Source organism: Amblyraja radiata, chromosome 2 (assembly GCF_010909765.2).
Source record: "Amblyraja radiata isolate CabotCenter1 chromosome 2, sAmbRad1.1.pri, whole genome shotgun sequence".
Classification (NCBI taxonomy): domain Eukaryota; kingdom Metazoa; phylum Chordata; class Chondrichthyes; order Rajiformes; family Rajidae; genus Amblyraja; species Amblyraja radiata.
This window is the reverse complement of record NC_045957.1, coordinates 96081463-96100420: the sequence shown is the minus strand read 5'-3', so window position 1 is coordinate 96100420 and position 18958 is coordinate 96081463. Positions and strand designations below refer to the sequence as shown.

General features: G+C 43.8%; 1 protein-coding gene across 1 annotated transcript; it reads right to left on the bottom strand.

Annotated features, from left to right (window-relative positions):
* Nucleotides 1-1037: 1037 nt before the first annotated feature.
* On the bottom strand, nucleotides 1038-16909 carry btd (biotinidase). Its single transcript, XM_033050763.1, has 3 exons — nucleotides 16562-16909; nucleotides 5415-5564; nucleotides 1038-2287 (listed from the first exon to the last, which is right to left on the bottom strand). The coding sequence occupies exons 1-3, from the start codon at nucleotides 16655-16657 to the stop codon at nucleotides 1109-1111; spliced, it is 1425 nt and encodes a 474-aa protein (XP_032906654.1). The 5' UTR covers nucleotides 16658-16909; the 3' UTR covers nucleotides 1038-1108.
* Nucleotides 16910-18958: the final 2049 nt, after the last annotated feature.

Here is an 18958-nt window from a genome sequence, read left to right as displayed (position 1 = left end):
TCATATATATATATATATTATGCTCCCCATGGAGTAATATGAGCATTTAACACTAGATGGCACTTACTTTTTAGATCTCATTTTATAATTAGCTTAATTAATTTATTTGCAACTTTTGGCACTGACGAGTTATGATTTCCTTCTCAATTATATTTTATCTAAATCTGCAAAATTCAAGTAGTTCCCAGACATGGGTCATGAAGGTTAAGGGGCTGTCCCACTGCGGCGACCTAATCTGCGAGTTTAGAAGAGTTTGCTCTCGACTCAAACTCGCAGCATGGTCGACACCTGGTCGTAGGAGGTCCTATGAGGTCACTGGAACTGACCTTCATGTTCGAGGGGAGTTCCTGCATACTCGTGGCCTCAGTTTGGTCGAGGAAACTTTTTCAACATGTTGAAAAACTTTCCGCAAGTAAAAATTGGTCAACAAGGTTCTTTTGAGCTGGTTGTGCAGTGGAGTGGGGTCGCTATGTAGTTATCGGTAGTCGAGGGCAGCCGTAGGCAAACTCCTTCACTGACCGGGCATTTTAATTGGCTCATTGGAGTTTTCAGGACCAAGGAAAACCGACCGGTAATGTTAAATTCCCACTAAACTTTAATGTAAGTTGGCTGGCTTCTTAAAAGTGTCTCCACTCCTTCTCCCCCCCCCCTTCTCTCCCCCCCCCCCCCCCCAAGCGCTCTCTAAAGGACTCACCGTACACTGTGCAGCCGTCTTTTACCTTCCTGTTCATTGTGTGTGTGTGTGTGTGTGTGCGCGGGCGGTCGGTCGATCCAGCTCGTGGTTTCATCGCTGACGGTCGAGGTTTTTCAGGCGAGTGCCCTCGAACTTGAAGATCGAAGACAGTCGCTGATAGATCGCGTCAGTGGACAGGCCCTTTAAATTCTAGACATTTTTGATGCTCGGCCCACAGCCTATATGACTCTTTCTTAAAGAGAAGCCTTCTTGGAGAAAGCAAGTAGCACATTATCTGTCTTTATTTTCAAAGATATTTCTGATGGCAGTAACTGGACAAAATTAAGATTTCTATCAAAACATGTGAATTGTTCTCAGTGATGTTGCTTTATTTAAGAACTGTCACACTCAGAAAATGAATTACATTTCATCCAGTTAGTCTCTTTTGTACCATCTTCCAAAGAGTGCTGCAGTTACAAGTCCTGCTGACATCCCTTGCTTAGTCATGTAATAATTATCATCCAGCCATTCGTTGGTATCTGCACGATAAAGGTTCATCTCAGCAGCAAGTATCTCGGTGTAAATATGATAAGTGCTGAAATTTCCCCACAACTTGAAGTCAATGATGTCAGAAGCAGTTGTAGTACTTTGTCCACAGGTGTCATAAGTGGAGCCTGCACACTTCACCAAAGCACACACTTGCAGGTAGTATGTGCCATGTACAGTGTGAAGACCATCAAAGGCTCCTAATGCATACAGATTACTGGCCTTGCGGCTACGTCGGTAAGCCAAATGGCAGCAAAGCGTGTTGGAACAGACTTGCAAATTACCTTCCTGGCCTGTCATAAGGGCAAAGGTATAATTATCATACATCATCGGAGCATGAAAAGTACCATTAGGACCTTCGACTTGGGACAGCATTGTGCTTGACAAAGGCTGTAATTGTTCCATCATTACCTTTATTTCCTGCAGCTGAGAAACAGAAGGTTCAATATATTTGTACCTTTCAAGAAGTTCAGATGTCACCTGAGACATAGGCAGCTCCAGACTGTGGATTATTGGAACTTCTGCCACCAGGAGTTTCCCCTCACTACTTTCTACGTTGTAGTAATAGTGAGAAACGGAAGGAGTATAAATCCCACTTCCTGACATTTGCCATTCTGGGTGATGCTGATTAGCTGCAAGCAAATTGATCCTAAATGCTGTTGCAAAAGCTTGCTGGAACTCAATTGCAGATAAGAGTGGAAGTTGGTTCATCCAGGCTGTGGGAAATACAATCTGTTTCACACCATAATTCTCAATTAAACTCACTGCTGGCTCATAAAACAATATGTCAAAACATGTAAAAATACCAAATCTACCAGCAAAAGAAGTATTAAAAATGACGTGCTCCACTCTCTTTGGTGTGTTGAAACTATCTTCGAAATAAAGGTTCTGTTTATGGTATTTGGCAATTAATAAACCTTCTGCGTCAAAAATTACATCAGTGTTAAACTGGTATCTTCCATCTGGGGGGCACCAAGGATCACTGCGTTCGCAGGTCTGCCTTTCTCCCATGTTTGCTACCAAGTACATCTTGTTGTTCCTTGCCAGACAACTCAGTTGATAAAGAACCTGGAAAAAATATATGAATATAGTTATGATACATTTTGTGATTTTTTTTCTTTCAGTGAATTAAAGAACAAGCACCATTTTACATTATACTCTCTAAAGTCTCATCTCCTAAAGTATATTGATTGCAGTTATATGCTTAGCTAATAACTGTGTGGCATACTGCTCAGATATTGATTTGTTGGACCAACTAAGATTGTTTCCTCTGGAACATCGGGGTTTAAGGGGAGAGCTAATGGAAGTAGATATATTATGAGATGCATAGATAGGGTAAACTGTTAAATGTTTTTCCTAGGATGGAAATGTCAAAGGTTAGAGGGCATAGGTCTAAGGTGAGTGGGACAAAGTTTAATGGAGATATGCAAGTCAAGTTTTTAAGCAGAGAGGGTGGGTGCCTGGAGCGCACTGCCAGGGGTGGTGGTGGAGGCAGATAAGATAGTGGCATTTAAGAAACTTTCGGATACTCATTGGAATATGCAGGGAATGTAGGGATATGGCTCGTGTGCAGGCAGATGAGATGAGTTTATTTTGGCATCATGTTCAGCACAGACATTGTAAGCTGAAGGGCCTGTTCCTGTGCTGTACTGTTCTGGGTTCTAGCTCAGAAAGCAGATACAGAATCGTTCCATGAGGCCAGACAGACAAAAGGTGTAGACATGGTTCCCAGTTTTACCTGATTATTATAGACACAAAGCAAGATTTTTCCAGTTAATATTGTATTGTGGAATAGTTATGGAAAAAAAATCACTAGGGTCCTAATTCCACTTCATATTATGTCTAAGTTACCAACATGTTTATGATATTTTGTTCTGCCCATACTCTAAAATTCCATGGAATGACACTGGAGGACAGTAGCCTAGATACAATTGTTTAATTGCTGCATCTGCACGCAGGAAGAAGCTTTCTAGTCCAGGGGATCCAAGATGTTTTTTCCTTCAGTAAATGTGGTTTCCCCCTGTTGTTGTGGAACTTACGTTTTCTCTGTGTCCCGTAGATCTACTCACACTCTCACTCCACCAAGATAGAATGGCGATAGTGTTTCCCCTGTCTTTATCTTTCACCCCACCAGCCTCCGCATCCAACACATAATCTTCTGACATTTCTGCCACTTTCAAAGTGACCCCTCCATCAGTCACATTTTCCCGGCCCCAGCCCTTTCCGGTTTCCATAGAGATTGCTCCTTCGGCAACTCCTTGGTTCGCTCATCCCTTCCCACCCAAATCACCCCCTCCCCAGGTACTTTCTCCTGCAACTGCATGTAATACCTGTCCATACACCACCTCTCTCACATCCAAACAGGGACACCAGCAGTCCTTCCAGTTGAGACAGAGGTTCACATACACTACTGCAAATATCACCTATTATACTCAATGCACACTATGTGGCCTCCTTTACATAGGTGAGACCAAGCGAAACTTGCGTTCTGTCTGCCAAAACCTGCTGGATCTCCCAGGTGCTATCCATTTTAATTCCTCTTCCCATTCTTATACCGATGCAGATTGGGAAACCACGTTGCTGAACACATGGGTTTAGTCTGCAGAGGTGATTTTGAGCTCCCCATTGCCTGCCACGTTAATTCTCCATCCCACTTCCACTCTGACCTATGACACCCAACGCAAACTTGAGGAACAACCCCTCGTCTCCCATCTGGCCATGTTGCAGCCCTCAGGATGGCAACTTCTTGATTTCTTTGTCACTATCAGTCACCAATTTTTGATATTTGCTCAGCTTGCTTTTGATTTTTTTTTCCTCTCTTGTCTCTCCCTGCTCTACACTTTGCAACTCTTCTGCAAATATTCTCGCAGTCCAACTGCTTCCATTCGCTCAAAAAACCATATGAACCTTGTTTACCGCTTATCCGCATGGTCACCCTAACGGAGCCACCCTCCCGCACTATTCCTGCAGTTTAGTGAGCTTTGTTTGTCTCCTTTCCAGTTCTGACGAAGAGTTTTCATTCTGAAATGTTAACTATAAACCATTAAAAAAGCCTGACCTGCTGAGCCTGTCCAGCATTTTCTACTTTATTTCATATTTTAAGCAATTCTTTCCTAAAAGAGCCAGTTGAATATTTTTTTGCTATTTCTCAGCACATTGCAAAGTTTTTCACTGTATTTTGGTACACGTGACAATGATGAACCAATATCAATGCTGGCAAGTTCAGCATTTATTGGTTATCCCAAATTTCCAATGAAAGGTGGGGGCAACCTTGAATTGCTGCCATTCTTCTGGCCATGGTACTCTTGTGATGCTGTTGTTGGGGCAGTTCGAGGACTATACTGGAATGAGTGCAAGAAGATTTAGGAGCTTGGTGCCAGGACTCAAGGGCCTGAAGTATATGGAAAGGTTGGGCAGGCTTGAGGTTCAAGTGTAAAAGGCTGGGGGATGATCTTATAAAGGTATACAAAATCATGGGGGGAATAGATAGTGAATTCACAGAGTTGCTACAGAGTCTTCTACCTAGAGTAAGGAAATCAAGAACCAAAGGTTTAAGGTGAAAGGGGAAAGATTTAATAGGAACACGAGGGGCAGCTTTTTCAGTCAGAGGGTGGCGGGTATTGTTAACAAATTAAATACTAGGTAATATTTATAAATCTCTATTCGCTGAAAGTTTTAATTGCCAGGAGCATATAGAATGACGTTCTCTGAAAGTTTGAATTTAAAATGATGTAAAGTGCCCAATTAAATGTCCAACCCTTTCCTGCGGTAGTTTAGAATCCAGAAGTGCGATTTTCTAAGCTCAAAGAAGTAATTAAGTATAATAACATCTTTTAAAAGACATTTGGACAGGTTCATGGATAGGAAATGTTCCGAGGGATATGGGCCATGCGCGGGGAAATGGGACTGGATTAGGTGAGGTATCTTGGTCGGCATGGACGAGTTGGGCAAACGGGCTTGTTTCTGTGCTGATTACTCTATGACCATGATTCAAAGCCACCATATCGAACTCAAAACCAGTTTTAAAATCAAATGTTAGTACTTAATATACAATATACACAAAATTTCCAATGGCAACCGAATACAATCATTAAATATCTTCCTCCAAATTACTCTGCAAAAGCTTGTGTTAGGTTTGCTGAAATGCTTATAATTAAGATCACAAAAGAGGTACAAGACTTTATATAGCTTCTACCTCTGTATTACTAATTTTCCTTGGATGCAAACATGGATTCCATGTAACAAGCGTAGGATCTGGCATGGGCTCCAAATATGGAAAAATAGAATCTCTGGTGAAATTAAATCCATAGAGACCATCCTCTGGAAAGACAATTATCTTAGCTCCCTATAATACAGATTAAAAAAAATTGATTAATATAACAATTATAAACAAAGTTCAACATTGAAATAGTACTACTATAGAGATAACATGTAAATATTACTGTACTGGCAGGATTGTGTTAGAGTGCACATGCTGTATTTACATAAATGAAATAATTACTGGTAGAACAGCTCTACTCCACTTCCAAAGGACGTGGCAAACTACTAATTAACTAACATTTATGCGGCTTTGACGTATTAAGCTACGTCAGTATGAGGCAACTAAAACATAATGCATGCAGATGAGGAATAGATCCATATTAATTTTAAATTGGATATACGTGCAAGAACATACAGAATGAAAAGGAGCAGGTGTTGCTCATAGGGCCCTTGATGGATGAAGGGGAGCCGGTGGATGTAGTGTATCTAGACTTTCAGAAAGTCTTTGATAAGGTCCCGCACGGGAGACTGGTGACTAAAATTACAGCACATGGTATTGGGGGTAGGGTGTTGATATGGATAGAAAATTGGTTGGCAGACCGGAAGTAAAGAGTAGGAGTGAACGGGTCCTTTTCAGAATGGCAGGCAGTGGCGAGTGGAGTGCCGCAAAGCTCGGTGTTGGGGCCTGCAACTGTTTACCATGTATATTAATGATTTGGAAGAGGGAATTAGGAGCAACACTAGCAAGTTTGCAGATGACACAAAGCTGGGTGGCAGTGTGAATTGTGAAGAGGATGTTAGGAGGTTGCAGGGTGACCTGGACAGATTGTGTGAGTGGGCAGATGCGTGGCAGATGCAGTATAATATAGATTAATGTGAGGTTATCCACTTTGGCAGCAAAAACAAGGGGGCAGATTATTATCTCAATGAGGTTAGGTTAGGCAAGGGGGAGGTGCAGAGAGACCTGGGCGTCCTTGTACACCAGTCACTGAAAGTTGGCTTACAGGTACAGCAGGCAGTGAAGAAAGCTAATGGAATGTTGGCCTTCATAACAAGAGGATTTCAGTATAGGAGTAAAGAGGTTCTTCTGCAGTTGTATAGGGCTCTGGTGAGATCACATCTGGAGTATTGTGTCCAGTTTTGGTCTCCTAATTTGAGAAAGGACATCCTTGTGATTGAGGCAGTGTAGCGTAGGTTCACGAGATTGATCCCTGGGATGGCGGGACTGTCATATGAGGAAAGATTGAAAAGACTAGGCTCGTATTCACTGGAGTTTAGAAGGATGAGGGGGATCTTATAGAAACATATAAAATTATAAAACGACTGGACAAGTTAGGTGCTGGCTCGCAGGGCCGAATGGCCTCCTCCTGCTATTTTCTATGTTTCTATGATACCTGCTCTCCCAGTGAATATGGCAGCACTTGTGGACGTCAAACCACTTTATGAGTAAAACAAAAACTTTAGTGTAGGAATGAACTGCAGATGCTGGTTTAAATCGAAGGTAGACACCCTTCTCTTCAGAGATGCTGCCTGTCCCACTGAGTTACTCCAGCATTTTGAGTCTATCTTCTAAACAAAAACTTCAGTTTATTATTGCCATATGTACCGAAGTACAGTGAAAAACTTTTGTTTGTGTGCTATCCGGGCAAAGAAAAGACTATACATTGAATACAATCAAACCATCCACAGTGCCCAGGTACAGGATAAAGTCTGATAAAAAGATTGTTCAAAGGTCTTCAATGAAGTGGATGGAAGGTCGGGACCATACTCCAGCTGATGAGAGAACCATTCGATTGCCTGCTAACTACTGGGGAAAAAAGTGTCCTGGGACCATTCTTGTAAACCTCTAGACCCACTCCAGGGCCAGCACATCCATCTTCAAGTATGGCACCCAAAATTGCTCACAATATTCCCAATGTGGCCTGACCAGCACCTTATGGAGCCTCAGTATTACATCCGTTTTTGTATTCTAGCCTTCTTGAAATAAATGCTAGCATTGCAATTGCTTTCTTGACCACTGATTCGACTTGCAGATTTTTGGGAATCCTACACCAGCACTCCCAAGTCCCTTTGCACCTCTGATTCCTGGATTCTCTCCCCATTTAGGAAATAATCTAAGCCTTTATTCCTATTATCAAAATGCATGACTCCACACTTTGCTACACTATATTCCATCTCCCACTTCTTTGCCCACTATCTCCCTCTTGAATACATCCAGTGAATAAGCGAGTTCGGTATTCCGAAAAAGACAAGAAATCATGGGATTTCTCAAAGGTCGCTCGCGATAATACAATACAATACAATACCATATAACAAACATATAACCATATAACAATTACAGCACGGAAACAGGCCATCTCGGCCCTACAAGTCCGTGCCGAACAACTTTTTTCCCTTAATCCCACCTGCCTGCACTCATACCATAACCCTCCATTCCCTTCTCATCCATATGCCTATCCAATTTATTTTTAAATGATACCAACGAACCTGCCTCCACCATTTCCACTGTAAGCTCATTCCACACCGCTACCACTCTCTGAGTAAAGAAGTTCCCCCTCATGTTACCCCTAAACTTCTGTCCCTTAATTCTGAAGTCATGTCCTCTTGTTTGAATCTTCCCTATTCTCAAAGGGAAAAGCTGATCCACATCAACTCTGTCTATCCCTCTCATCATTTTAAAGACCTCTATCAAGTCCCCCCTTAACCTTTTGCGCTCCAGAGAATAAAGACCTAACGGGTTTATTCGTCACATTGCACATAAAGTGCAAACACCCCCGGGAACCGTGCCGCTGCATGCACGCAGACCCACAGCCCATCTGCAGCCTGATTCGAACCCGGGTCTCTGGCGCCGTCGAACCGTCACTAGACCGTTCCCCCCCCTCCCCCCCTCCCGAGCACCCCATCCCCGTCTGGGGGCGGCCGGAGACACCCGGGGCGACAGCCAGCGTGGAGAAGAAGCGGCAACCCCACCCAGGCCCAACTTTGCCTGCCCCGCCAGGTCAACCGACAGCCCCGGACCGAAGGAACACTGGCCCGCTGTAGCGGCGGCCCAGGCCCGCAGCCAGCGCAAAGAAGAAGCGCTAACTCCAGCCCAATTTCGCTCATCCCGCCGCGTCATCGGACCGCAACAGCGGCGGCCCAGGCCCACAACCAGCCAACCGACAGCCCTGGACCGACGGGACACCGGCCCCTTGCAGCGGCGGCTCAGGCCCACAGCTAACGTGGAGAAGAAGCGCCAATTCCAGCTCAACTCTGCCTGTCCTGCCGGGACACCGGGCCGGCACCACCGCAATGGGCCGGCGCCACGCCATTCCAAGGCCGCCGGACAACCCGGCGGGACAGGCAGAGCTGAGCTGGAGCCAGTGCCTATGCTCCACCGCGCCGGCTGCAAACCCGGGCCACCACTAATGGGTCAGCGCCGCGCCAGCCTAGGGCCACCTCGGACATCCCTGGCCATTTCCGGACAGGGACGGGACACACGTGAGGGGACGGGGATGGCACAGCAGCAATTCAATAACGCCGGAGAACCGGGCCCAATCCCGACCACGTACAAAACGCAGGTCTGCACCCACGCAGCAGCACAGCCGCCAAGAATGTTTATCGCGAGTGACCCATGACCTGGGCATGCGCAGTCGGATTACCAAACTCGCTTATTGGCCTCTACTGCCTTCTCTGGAAGAGAATTCCACAGATTCACAACTCTGGCTAAAAATGTTTTTCCTCATCTCAATCCTTATGGAACAGTTTTTCCTCATCTCATTCCTAAATGGGGTTATGGGGAGAAGGCAGGAGAATGGGGTTAGGAGGGAGTGATAGATCAGCCATGGTTGAATGGTGGAGTACGCTTGATGGGCCGAATGGCCTAATTCTGCTCCTTTTACATGACATGTGACAAGAAAGCATCAATCAATCAACTCTCCCCAATTCAAGCATATCCTTCTAGAAGTGGACAAACTATTGACGGTGTGACCACCTGGTTGCAGCATTTCACATGCAAACCAATTTCTTCCCCAATCTTCAGCATTTATAGGCTGCTCTTACTTTTGAGAACAGTTTTTCTGCAAACCACTGAATTTATTTCTCTAGTCTCTGATTTTGCATCAATCTGGCTTTACACCAGATGGAGTTTATTGCTGTTCTGCAGGGCTGCAATCTGGTGCAGACTGTAGTGAGTCTTTTAACTTACACTTGAATGCAATATTTATGCTTTAAATTGGATTAGCTATGAATAAGGTTAGGCTAAATTATATTCCTAATTACATTTTAGAGCCAGGCTCTGATCAACAGGTGTTGCACATGAATGATCTTAGTATATTCATGTATGCAAATCTGATTATAATCAAACACATGGCCCATGTTGACCAACCTGGGTCTCACTGCACACCTGGTACTACTCCTGACCCTCACTCCAGTTGCATAGCTTCTCTCATTCCTGACCCTGAGTCCAGCCTTACACCTGGCCCCCTATTCTACCCTGATCATAGCTGCTTACCTGCTAAGGTTCCCAGTGCTGAACACTCCCATTGTCCCAGCTTTGACTGCACACCTAGTACTATTCCAGACCTTGACTCTGGATGCACATTTGGCCTTGCTCCAAGCCTCTCTGCACTGACAATATATCTGGCCCACACATAAATCCCCATATCTGACCCCCTGGACTTAACCTATTACCAGGTGCTTATCTAATGCGGTAATCTTTTATGGGCACTTCACGGACCAAATTTTGTACAACATAATTTACTACATCCATTGGCTACATAATATTTTCTGTGGTATTCATAACACAAACATGATAAAAAGTTCTATGTTTTGATTTCACCTACCAACATGCATACATTATTATATTACAGTTAATATGTACCGAGGGCAAATTTTTGTTCCAATGCGCCCCATTCCCAATTACTTTTACATTAAAGTGATTGAAATCCAAGTGAAGTTTAAATGGCATCAGAAAAATAAAACCACCGGAATGGATGATATTCATTACGTGGTTGGTTGGAGTCAGTATCAGCACAATTAGTATATTAAAGTTTGAATCTTCAGATGTCCTGGTTCAAGCTAAAACTAAAGACAAATAATAACCTCCTCACACATTCCCTTGCAAGTATCTCTGTCACTCCTTTAAAATATGCCTCTTCTTTGAACAAGCTCTTAAACATTGCATCTGAATCAGTTTCCATCTGATTACACTCCTTGAGGATGTTCATCTACGTGTTCAATTAATAAAACAACGAGAATGGGGACGTTTCTATTCAACCTGTCAAAGGAATTTGGTGGGGGCGAGGGGGGGGGGGGGTTAGAAATAGTCAGTGGGGGATAGTCAATAGGTAAACAAACATAATAGTTGAGTGGCAAATGACAATAGTGCTACCTTCCCAATATTTAACTGAAGGAAATAATGGATTATCAGGGCTGTATGTTGTGACAGACAGCCTGACACCTTGCATGTCATTTTAATATTACACTTATCCCATCCCTCTGGATATTCCAGATGAATAAATTAAGGTTTTGTCAACTAATTACAAATCAGGCTAATTAAAAATCAATAACATTAGCCAACTCCGAAACATGAAGCGCTGAGCATTGGGATCCAGACATCACGGACAACTTGCCTCAGTTCCCGGCTCACATCTGGCAGTGCTCTCTGTCTGAACCAGGGGCCACGGAGCGTTTTTGAAAGGGGGGGGGGGGGGGGGGGGGGCTGAGCGATCACTGATTGCCTTGGGGGTACCCGGTGAGGGAGTGGAGTAAGCAAGTGGAGGGAGGGTGTGGGAGCAGGGTGTCCCCCCCTCCCATGATAGGGACTTTTTGAAATTTGATGTATTGAAATCATGTTTTAGTGCATTATGGATTTCAATGTTTGAAGTATTCTTAAGAGGTAACTTTTTAAGGGTGGTGGGTGTATGGAACAAGCTCCCACAGGAGGTAGTTGAGGCAGGGACCATCCCAACATTTAAGAAACATTTAGACTGATAAATGGATAGGACAGGTTTGGAGGAATATGGACCAAAAGCTGGTAGTGCAGCTACCAGCTGGGACATGTTGGCGGGTGTGGGCAAGTTGGGCCGAAGGGATTCTTTTCACACTGTATCACTCTATGACTACATTATAGCTCCACCATGTATAAATGCTTCAAAATCAAGTGGTCAAGTTTTATTGTCATACACTCAAGCATAGAAACATAGAAGATAGGTGCAGGAATAGGCCATTCGGCCCTTCGCACCAGCACTGCCATTCAATATGATCATGGCTGTTCATCTAAAATCAGTACCTCTTTCCTGTTTTTTCCCCTTGATTTCGCGAGCCCCAAAAGCTAAATGTAACTCTCTTGAAAACATCCAGTGAATTGGCTTCCACTGCCTTCTATGGCAGAGAATTCCACAGATTCACAACTCTCTGGATGCAGAAAGTTTGTCCTCATCTCAGTCCTGACTGGCCTACCCTTTATTCTTAAACTGTGACCCCTAGTTCTGAACTTCCCCAACATCGGTAACATTTTTCCTGCAGTTACAGTGAGTGAAAATCTAGCAGGCAAGCAGGATGCTTTCTCCAACCACCCCCATTTGAAGGCCACTATCTTCCACCGTTTCTACCCAGTGCTAGGTACCTACTTCCAGCAGCCACTGGTTGTCTTCCAGGATGCACCGAGCCGCAGCCTGAAGGGCCTGTCCCACTTAGGCGATCTTTTGAGTGACTACATCGGCAGTGGCAACAATATTTGCTGTCGTAGTTTGTCACAAGGTGCTGTAGGTGAATGCTAGTAAAACTAGTCCCTGACAGTCACCTAAAGAGTCGCCTCAGTGGGACAGTCCCATAAGTGCAGTGGGAATAGCGTAGATCAGGGGAGCTGCAACCAGCTGTATCACTCGTTGTCCAGCCTGCTCTCCAAGTTGCCGGCAGACACAAAAAGCCAGAGTAACATCCAATTTCCTCTCTGTGTCTGTGGACCGACCCCAAGCACCAAAGGCCCATTGATTTGCGGTGCTGCTCGATACATGATTGGCATTGTAGAGATCAGAGCCAGATGTCACCATGTCCCGGCACTCGGCCCTACACAGCCCTGCTAGCCCACCGAATCCGCACCGACCAGCGTTTCCCGCACATTAACACTATCCTACACGCACTAGGGAAAATTTACACTTATACCAAGTCAATTAACCAGACCTTCAGTCTGAAGAAGGGTCTGGACCCGAAATGTCACCCATTCCTTCCCTCCAGAGATGCTGCCTGACCCGCTGAGTTACTCCAGCACTTTGTGTCTATTGGTTTAAACCAGCATCTGCAGTTCCTTCCCACATGTGTACCTGTCCAAATGCCGTTTAAATGTCAATGTGATAATTTCAAGTGTAGAATGAAGACAGGAGTGTTTAGTTGTCGTGTGCAGCGACATCAGAACAATGACATTCTCAGTTGCTGCTCCTTAACAGGCCGGTTAAAGCAACAACACACAGATACATGAAAATAGATTGATTTAGTTTACTATTGCCACTTGTAGCAAGGTACAGGGAAAAGCTTTTGTTGCGTGCTATTCGGTAAATGCAAGCAAGCCGCTCACAATGTACAGATAAAGGAGAACGGGCGCAATATATATAATCAATAATACTATGGATTAATAATCAGTAATATTGGGTAATCATCCCGGCATAGCAGCGGAGGCCCAAGTATTAGCATTACAATTAATGTCCCACAGCGCTGGAGAACCGGGTTCGATCCTGGTCTTGGGTACTGTCTGTGTGGAGTTTGCACGTTCTCCCTGTGACCACGTGGGTTTCCTCCGGGTGCTCCGGTTTCCTCTCACATCCCAAAGACGTGCGGGTTTGTAGGTTAATTGGCCCTCTGTAAATTGCCCCATGGCATGTAGGGAGTGGATGAGAAAGTGGGATAAGATAGAACCAGTGTGAACGGGTGATCGATGGTCGGCACGGACTCGAGGGGTCAAAGGGCCTGTTTCCACGTTGTATCTTTGAACTAATTTGTGCCTGGAAGGTCATGTTTGATTAATCTTCTTGAATTTTTTGAAGAGGTTACTAGGGAAATTGATGAGGGTAAAGCGGTGGATGTTGTCTATATGGACTTCAGTAAGGCCTTTGACAAGGTTCCACATGGAAGGTTGGTTAAGAAGGTTCAATTGTTGGGTATTAATAGTGGAGTAGCAAGATGGATTCAACAGACAACGATGAGAAGGCCTACCGAGAGGAGGTGGCTGATCTGGCACTCTGGTGTCAGGACAACAGCCTCCTCTTGAACATCAAAAAAACTAAGGAGCTGATCGTGGACTTAAGGAGGGCTCATTATCCGAGGACGTACACACCATTGAGGATAAATGGGGATACTGTGGATAGGGTGAGCTGTTTTAAATACCTGGGAGTCCACATCTCTGAGGATACGACATGGACATCACACGCCGCAGCATTCGTGAGTAAGGCAAGGCAGCACCTTTACCACCTCAGGCAATTGAGGAAATTCAGAGTGTCTCCGAGGATCCTCCAGTGCTTCTACTCAGCGGCTGTGGAAAGCATCTTGTCCGGAAATATTACAATCTGGTTTGGGAATTGCTCTGCCCAGGACAAGAAGGCTCTGTAGAGAGTATTGCGTTCGGCCGAATGCACTATGGGAACTTCACTCGCCCCCCTGCAGGAACTATACATCAGGAGGTGCAATTCCAAAGCCAATAAGATCATGGGAGACCCCTTCCACCCATGCAATGGATTGTTCCAGCTGCTACGTTCAGGCAAACGCCTCCGTTGCCATGCTGTGAGAACAGAGAGGTTGAGGAGTTTCTTCCTAGAGGCCATTAGGACTGTAAACTCCTATGTCACCAGGGACTAACTTTACTGTACCACTTTACTGCTTTTTTTTTAAATTGCTGTTTTTTTTCACTTTTTCCTTCCGCACACAATATATAATATGTAGAATATGTGATTCTGTTCCATTCTGTTTGTAGTTTGTTTGGTTGTTTGTTTGTTTGTTTTTTTGCGCAAAGTCGGCGAGCATTGCCGCTTTTCATTTCACTGCACATCTCGTATGTGTATGTGACGAATAAACTTGACTTGACTTGACAGTGGCTGAATGGGAGTTACCAGAGAGTAATGGTGGATAAATGTTTGTCAGGTTGGAGGCCGGTGACTAGTGGGGTGCCACAGGGATCTGTGTTGGGTCCACTGTTGTTTGTAATATACATCAATGACCTGGATGATGGTGTGGTAAATTGGATTAGTAAGTAGGTGGCGTTGTGGATAATGAAGTCGATTTTCAAAGTCTACAGAAGAGATTTAGGCCATTTGGAAGAGTGGGCTGAAAGATGGCAGATGGAGTTTAATGCTGTTAAGTGTGAGGTGCTACATCTTGGCAGGACAAATCAATATAGGACGTACATGGTAAATGGTAGCGAATTGAGGAATGCAGTTGAACAGAGGGATCTTGGAATAACTGTGCATAGTTCCCTGAAGGTGGAATCTCATGTAGATAGGGTGGTAAAGAAAGCTTTTGGTGTGCCGGCCTTTATAAATCAGAGCATTGAGTATAGAAGTTGGGATGTAATGTTAAAATTGTACAAGGCATTGGTGAGGCCAATCTGGAGTATGGTGTACAATTTTGGTCGCCTAATTATAGGAAGGATGTCAACAAAATAGAGAGAGTACAGAGGAGATTTACTAGAATGTTGCTTGGGTTTCAGCACTTAAGTTACAGAGAAAGGTTGAACAAGTTAGGTCTTTATTCTTTGGAGCGCAGAAGGTTAAGGGGGGACTTGATAGAGGTCTTTAAAATTATGTGAGGGATAGACAGAGTTGGCGTGGATAAGCTTTTTCCATTGAGAGTAGGGAAGATTCAAACAAGAGGACATGATTTGAGAATTAAGGGACAAAAGTTTAGGGGTAACATGAGGGGGAACTTCTTTACTCAGAGTGGTAGCTGTGTGGAATGAGCTTCCAGTGGAAATGGTGGAGGCAGGTTTGATTTTATCATTTAAAAATAACTTGGATAGGTATATGGACGGGAAAGGAATGCAGGGTTATGGTCTGAGTGCTGGTAGATGGGTCTAGGTGAGAGTAAGTGTTCGGCACGGACTAGAAGGGCCGAGATGGCCTGTTTCCCTGCTGTAATTGTTATATGGTTAATTATAATATTGAACAAATCAAGACTTACCTATCGGATTTGAACATGAACAATATTATCCCAAGGTTGCAGAGTATTTGAATGGAATTTACTGCATAATCCCTGAGGGTATTCTTTGTAAAATGTAGGGCAAAGTTCATCTCTACAAGTTTCATTTTCTGTAGTTAATTTGTAGTTTATATTTACCATCTTGCCTTTGCTTATTTGTTCCCGCGATACATGTATCCAAGACTTACATTTAAAGATGAACAAAATATCAATTTAAAGACAGATATCAACTAATTTCCCCGATTGAGTATGAATATCAATTTCTTTAACATCACCTCTCTCTCCATCCCTCCCCCACCCGAGTGATACTAGCTTCAAAGTCATCTTGTTGGGTCTCATTGTGTGAGAAGGAACTGCAGATGCTGGTTTAAACGGAAGAGAGACACAAAAAGCTGGAGCAACTCAGCGGGACAGGCAGCATCTCTGGAGAGAAGGAATGGGTGACGTTTCGGGTCGAGACCCTTTTAAAGGTTTCGGGTCGAGCCCCTTGGAAGGTTCACGACCAGAAACGTCACCCATTCCTTCTCTCCAGAGATGCTGCCTGGTCCATGCTGGTCACCAGGGCGAATTCGGCACAGAAACTCTCTCGGCAGCGGCGCAACGCTTCCGACGCCTCCGTCGGCCCGGGACTCTTGCACTGAGGCTGCTGCATGGCCAGAGCTGCAGCGAGCGACTCGCCAGCCCGGCAAACTCTCGCCAGCCCGACAAATAATCGCCGGCCCCGGCTCCCTGTCCGCATCTGTCCCCGCCGCTACTTGCTGCTTCCATCCCTCCCTCAGGCCCGGCTCTCGAACACCCGTGGCCCATGCACTTGATATGAGTTTTGAAATTCTAGTTGACCACAGAATTTCTCACGACAGAGCGTGATGCGAGTCACACGCTCAATACATGAGAGTTGGCAGCGCTGAACTGTTCTACCTGCTTGCCCGCTTCATGCACTTGCAGTTGGTAGATGTCCAGGTTTTTCATCATGTGCTGGAGAGCCTCCTGACGTGTGGGGCGGACCCACGGCATTGAATTTAACACCGACTTGTGTTCGTAGACCGCCGCAATGTATACATCGAGCCCGCACACCGTTGCACATTGCCACACCAGGAGCAGCCACTTCACTCCATGCAACTCCGTGACTAAAGCTCAATGCAGTATTGCAGCAACAGAGAGCAGCCTGAAAGCCCCTGGATCACTGGGTCAAAGATACTAGAGGAGCTCCTCTAATATCTTTGATCTGGGTTTTGCAAGAGCTCCACTTCATTCCCCGGCGTTGGACGTTCTGAATTGTCTTCTTCCGTCTCCCTGGACACGCCTGTTGTTTTCATTGATTTACAGTGTTCATGGATTATACTGACTGATTACTGACCTTTTGCAATGTTGCAATTCCACGTGGAGTGCAAAGTGTCCAAGTCTCACGCTGATGAAATTAATGGTGTTTTCTTTCTTTCTTTCTTTCTTTTAAAATCTTTTTATTCGTTTTTTTCCAAAAACCAAAAACAAAACATAAAAAACAGAGCAAAAAGAATAATGATAAACGTAACAATGATATTGATACATAGGGATCAGGATTACAATAATAACAGGTATAACCTAATATGAGTCCAGTGCGGTCTCTATGTAAATATAGTTAAATCTGCTAGCGGACTTTTTTCTTGGAGATTTAAAGATCCAAAATATCGGGAATTATCGCGTTTGCTCGCTGCATTTCATCAAAAGTGGCATTATTGACTTTTTATCTTTATTCATTTGTTATATGAAAAGTATTAAAAGTTAGAAACCCGTCAGTAAAATTGCAAAATCGCCCATGGTTCTCGGGTGGGTTTTAACATGCAAAATGAAAACAATTCTGAAGCTCCATTCACCATTTAAATAATCGTAAACTCTCAATGCGTTTGGAAATCAATTTTACTGAGATGCAAGCTTACGATTATTTAAATGGTAAATGGAGCTTCAGAAGCGTATTCATTTTGCATGTTAAAACCCACCCGAGATCCATGGGCGATTTTGCAATTTTACTGACGGGTTTCTAACTTTTAATACTTTTCATATAACAAATGAATAAAGATAAAAAGTCAATAATGCCACTTTTGATGAAATGCAGCGAGCAAACGCGATAATTCCCGATATTTTGGATCTTTAAATCTCCAAGAAAAAAGTCCGCTAGCACTTCCGCCTTTTTTACACCTTCAGCTCCCTCTTGTATTTACCTTAGTTTCTATCTTTTTTTTGGACTGTAAATTTAGGTAGCTGTTCCTCACGGTCACCCCGACTGGCTCAGTAAATTGCAGCTCAAAAACTGGCCGTTTTCGATGTTTTTAATGGGTGTGAAAGTGCGTGTTTTCCCATTCACTAACATGTACCGGAAGTGACGCTTGTCCCCCAGTTAAAAATTTCGGTCACGTGAGTGGGGATTTACGCTCCAGTGACCTTTCGTGAAATCACCCTATATGTAGAAAAAAAACACAAAGATAAAAAGACAAAAAAAGAGAGAAAAAGGAAGAAACAAAACCCCCTAAACTAAGGAAAAAAAGAAAGGACCCCCCCCCCCAAAATAAGTAAATAAATAAATAAATGGATGAATAAATAAATATATAAATAAATAAATAAATAAAAAACAAAGCAAAGCAAATCAGAATCTGAACTGAGAATTTCAACAATTTAAGTCTGTTTGTCGTCAAGTCCGTTCCACCATACAGAGGTAAAAATGGTGTTTTATTTTCATTGTTCTTTCAGGCCCGTACGAAGCTTTTCAAAAAGGGGGGTGGCATGACAAGCTTGCAAAAAATGGATGTGAAATAATGTGCCCGCAGTGCACATCATGAGCGCGAATCCCTCATGGCCAGGGTCCATGGCCCGCTTAAGGGGTTTTAGATGCTCTCTGGTGCATTCTGAGCCTTATTTTGAAGCATTTGTGCACCAAATTTATGACCAATATTTCAGAAATAATTTTAGTTGAGTCAAGAGTAATGAGTGGGTGGAATGGGATGACCGGGGTCATTGCATATATTTGTAAAATCAAGAATTGAAGTTGTCCTTGTTTTAATAATCAATTTGTACTGTTGTAAAATGTTATGTAAAATGTTATAAAGGAGCATTCAAAAACTGCAAATAAAATACTATAAGTTTTGCAGTAAAGAAAACCTTTTTTTAGAAAATGTTTTGTGTGTTGATTTGATTGCCTGTTACTGTTAGACTGTTGGTGTGTGCAGTGCACCTTTAATGGTCCTCCTGACCTAACAACTTCACATCACATCAATTTCAACATGGAATAGTGAGATGAATACAACATTTAGTTTGACTTCAATATCCATCATGAAAATTAAA

Bases quoted from the DNA above. Each gene is read 5' to 3' on its own strand.
- btd (XM_033050763.1), bottom strand. From the start codon at position 16,657: ATGCCGTGGGTCCGCCCCACACGTCAGGAGGCTCTCCAGCACATGATG. The intron at 5,565-16,561 runs GTAGAACAGTTC...TCTGTATTATAG, and splicing joins TGCATGAAGCGGGCAAGCAG to GGAGCTAAGATAATTGTCTT. The intron at 2,288-5,414 runs GTAGAAGCTATA...TATTTTTTCCAG, and splicing joins GGAAAATTAGTAATACAGAG to GTTCTTTATCAACTGAGTTG.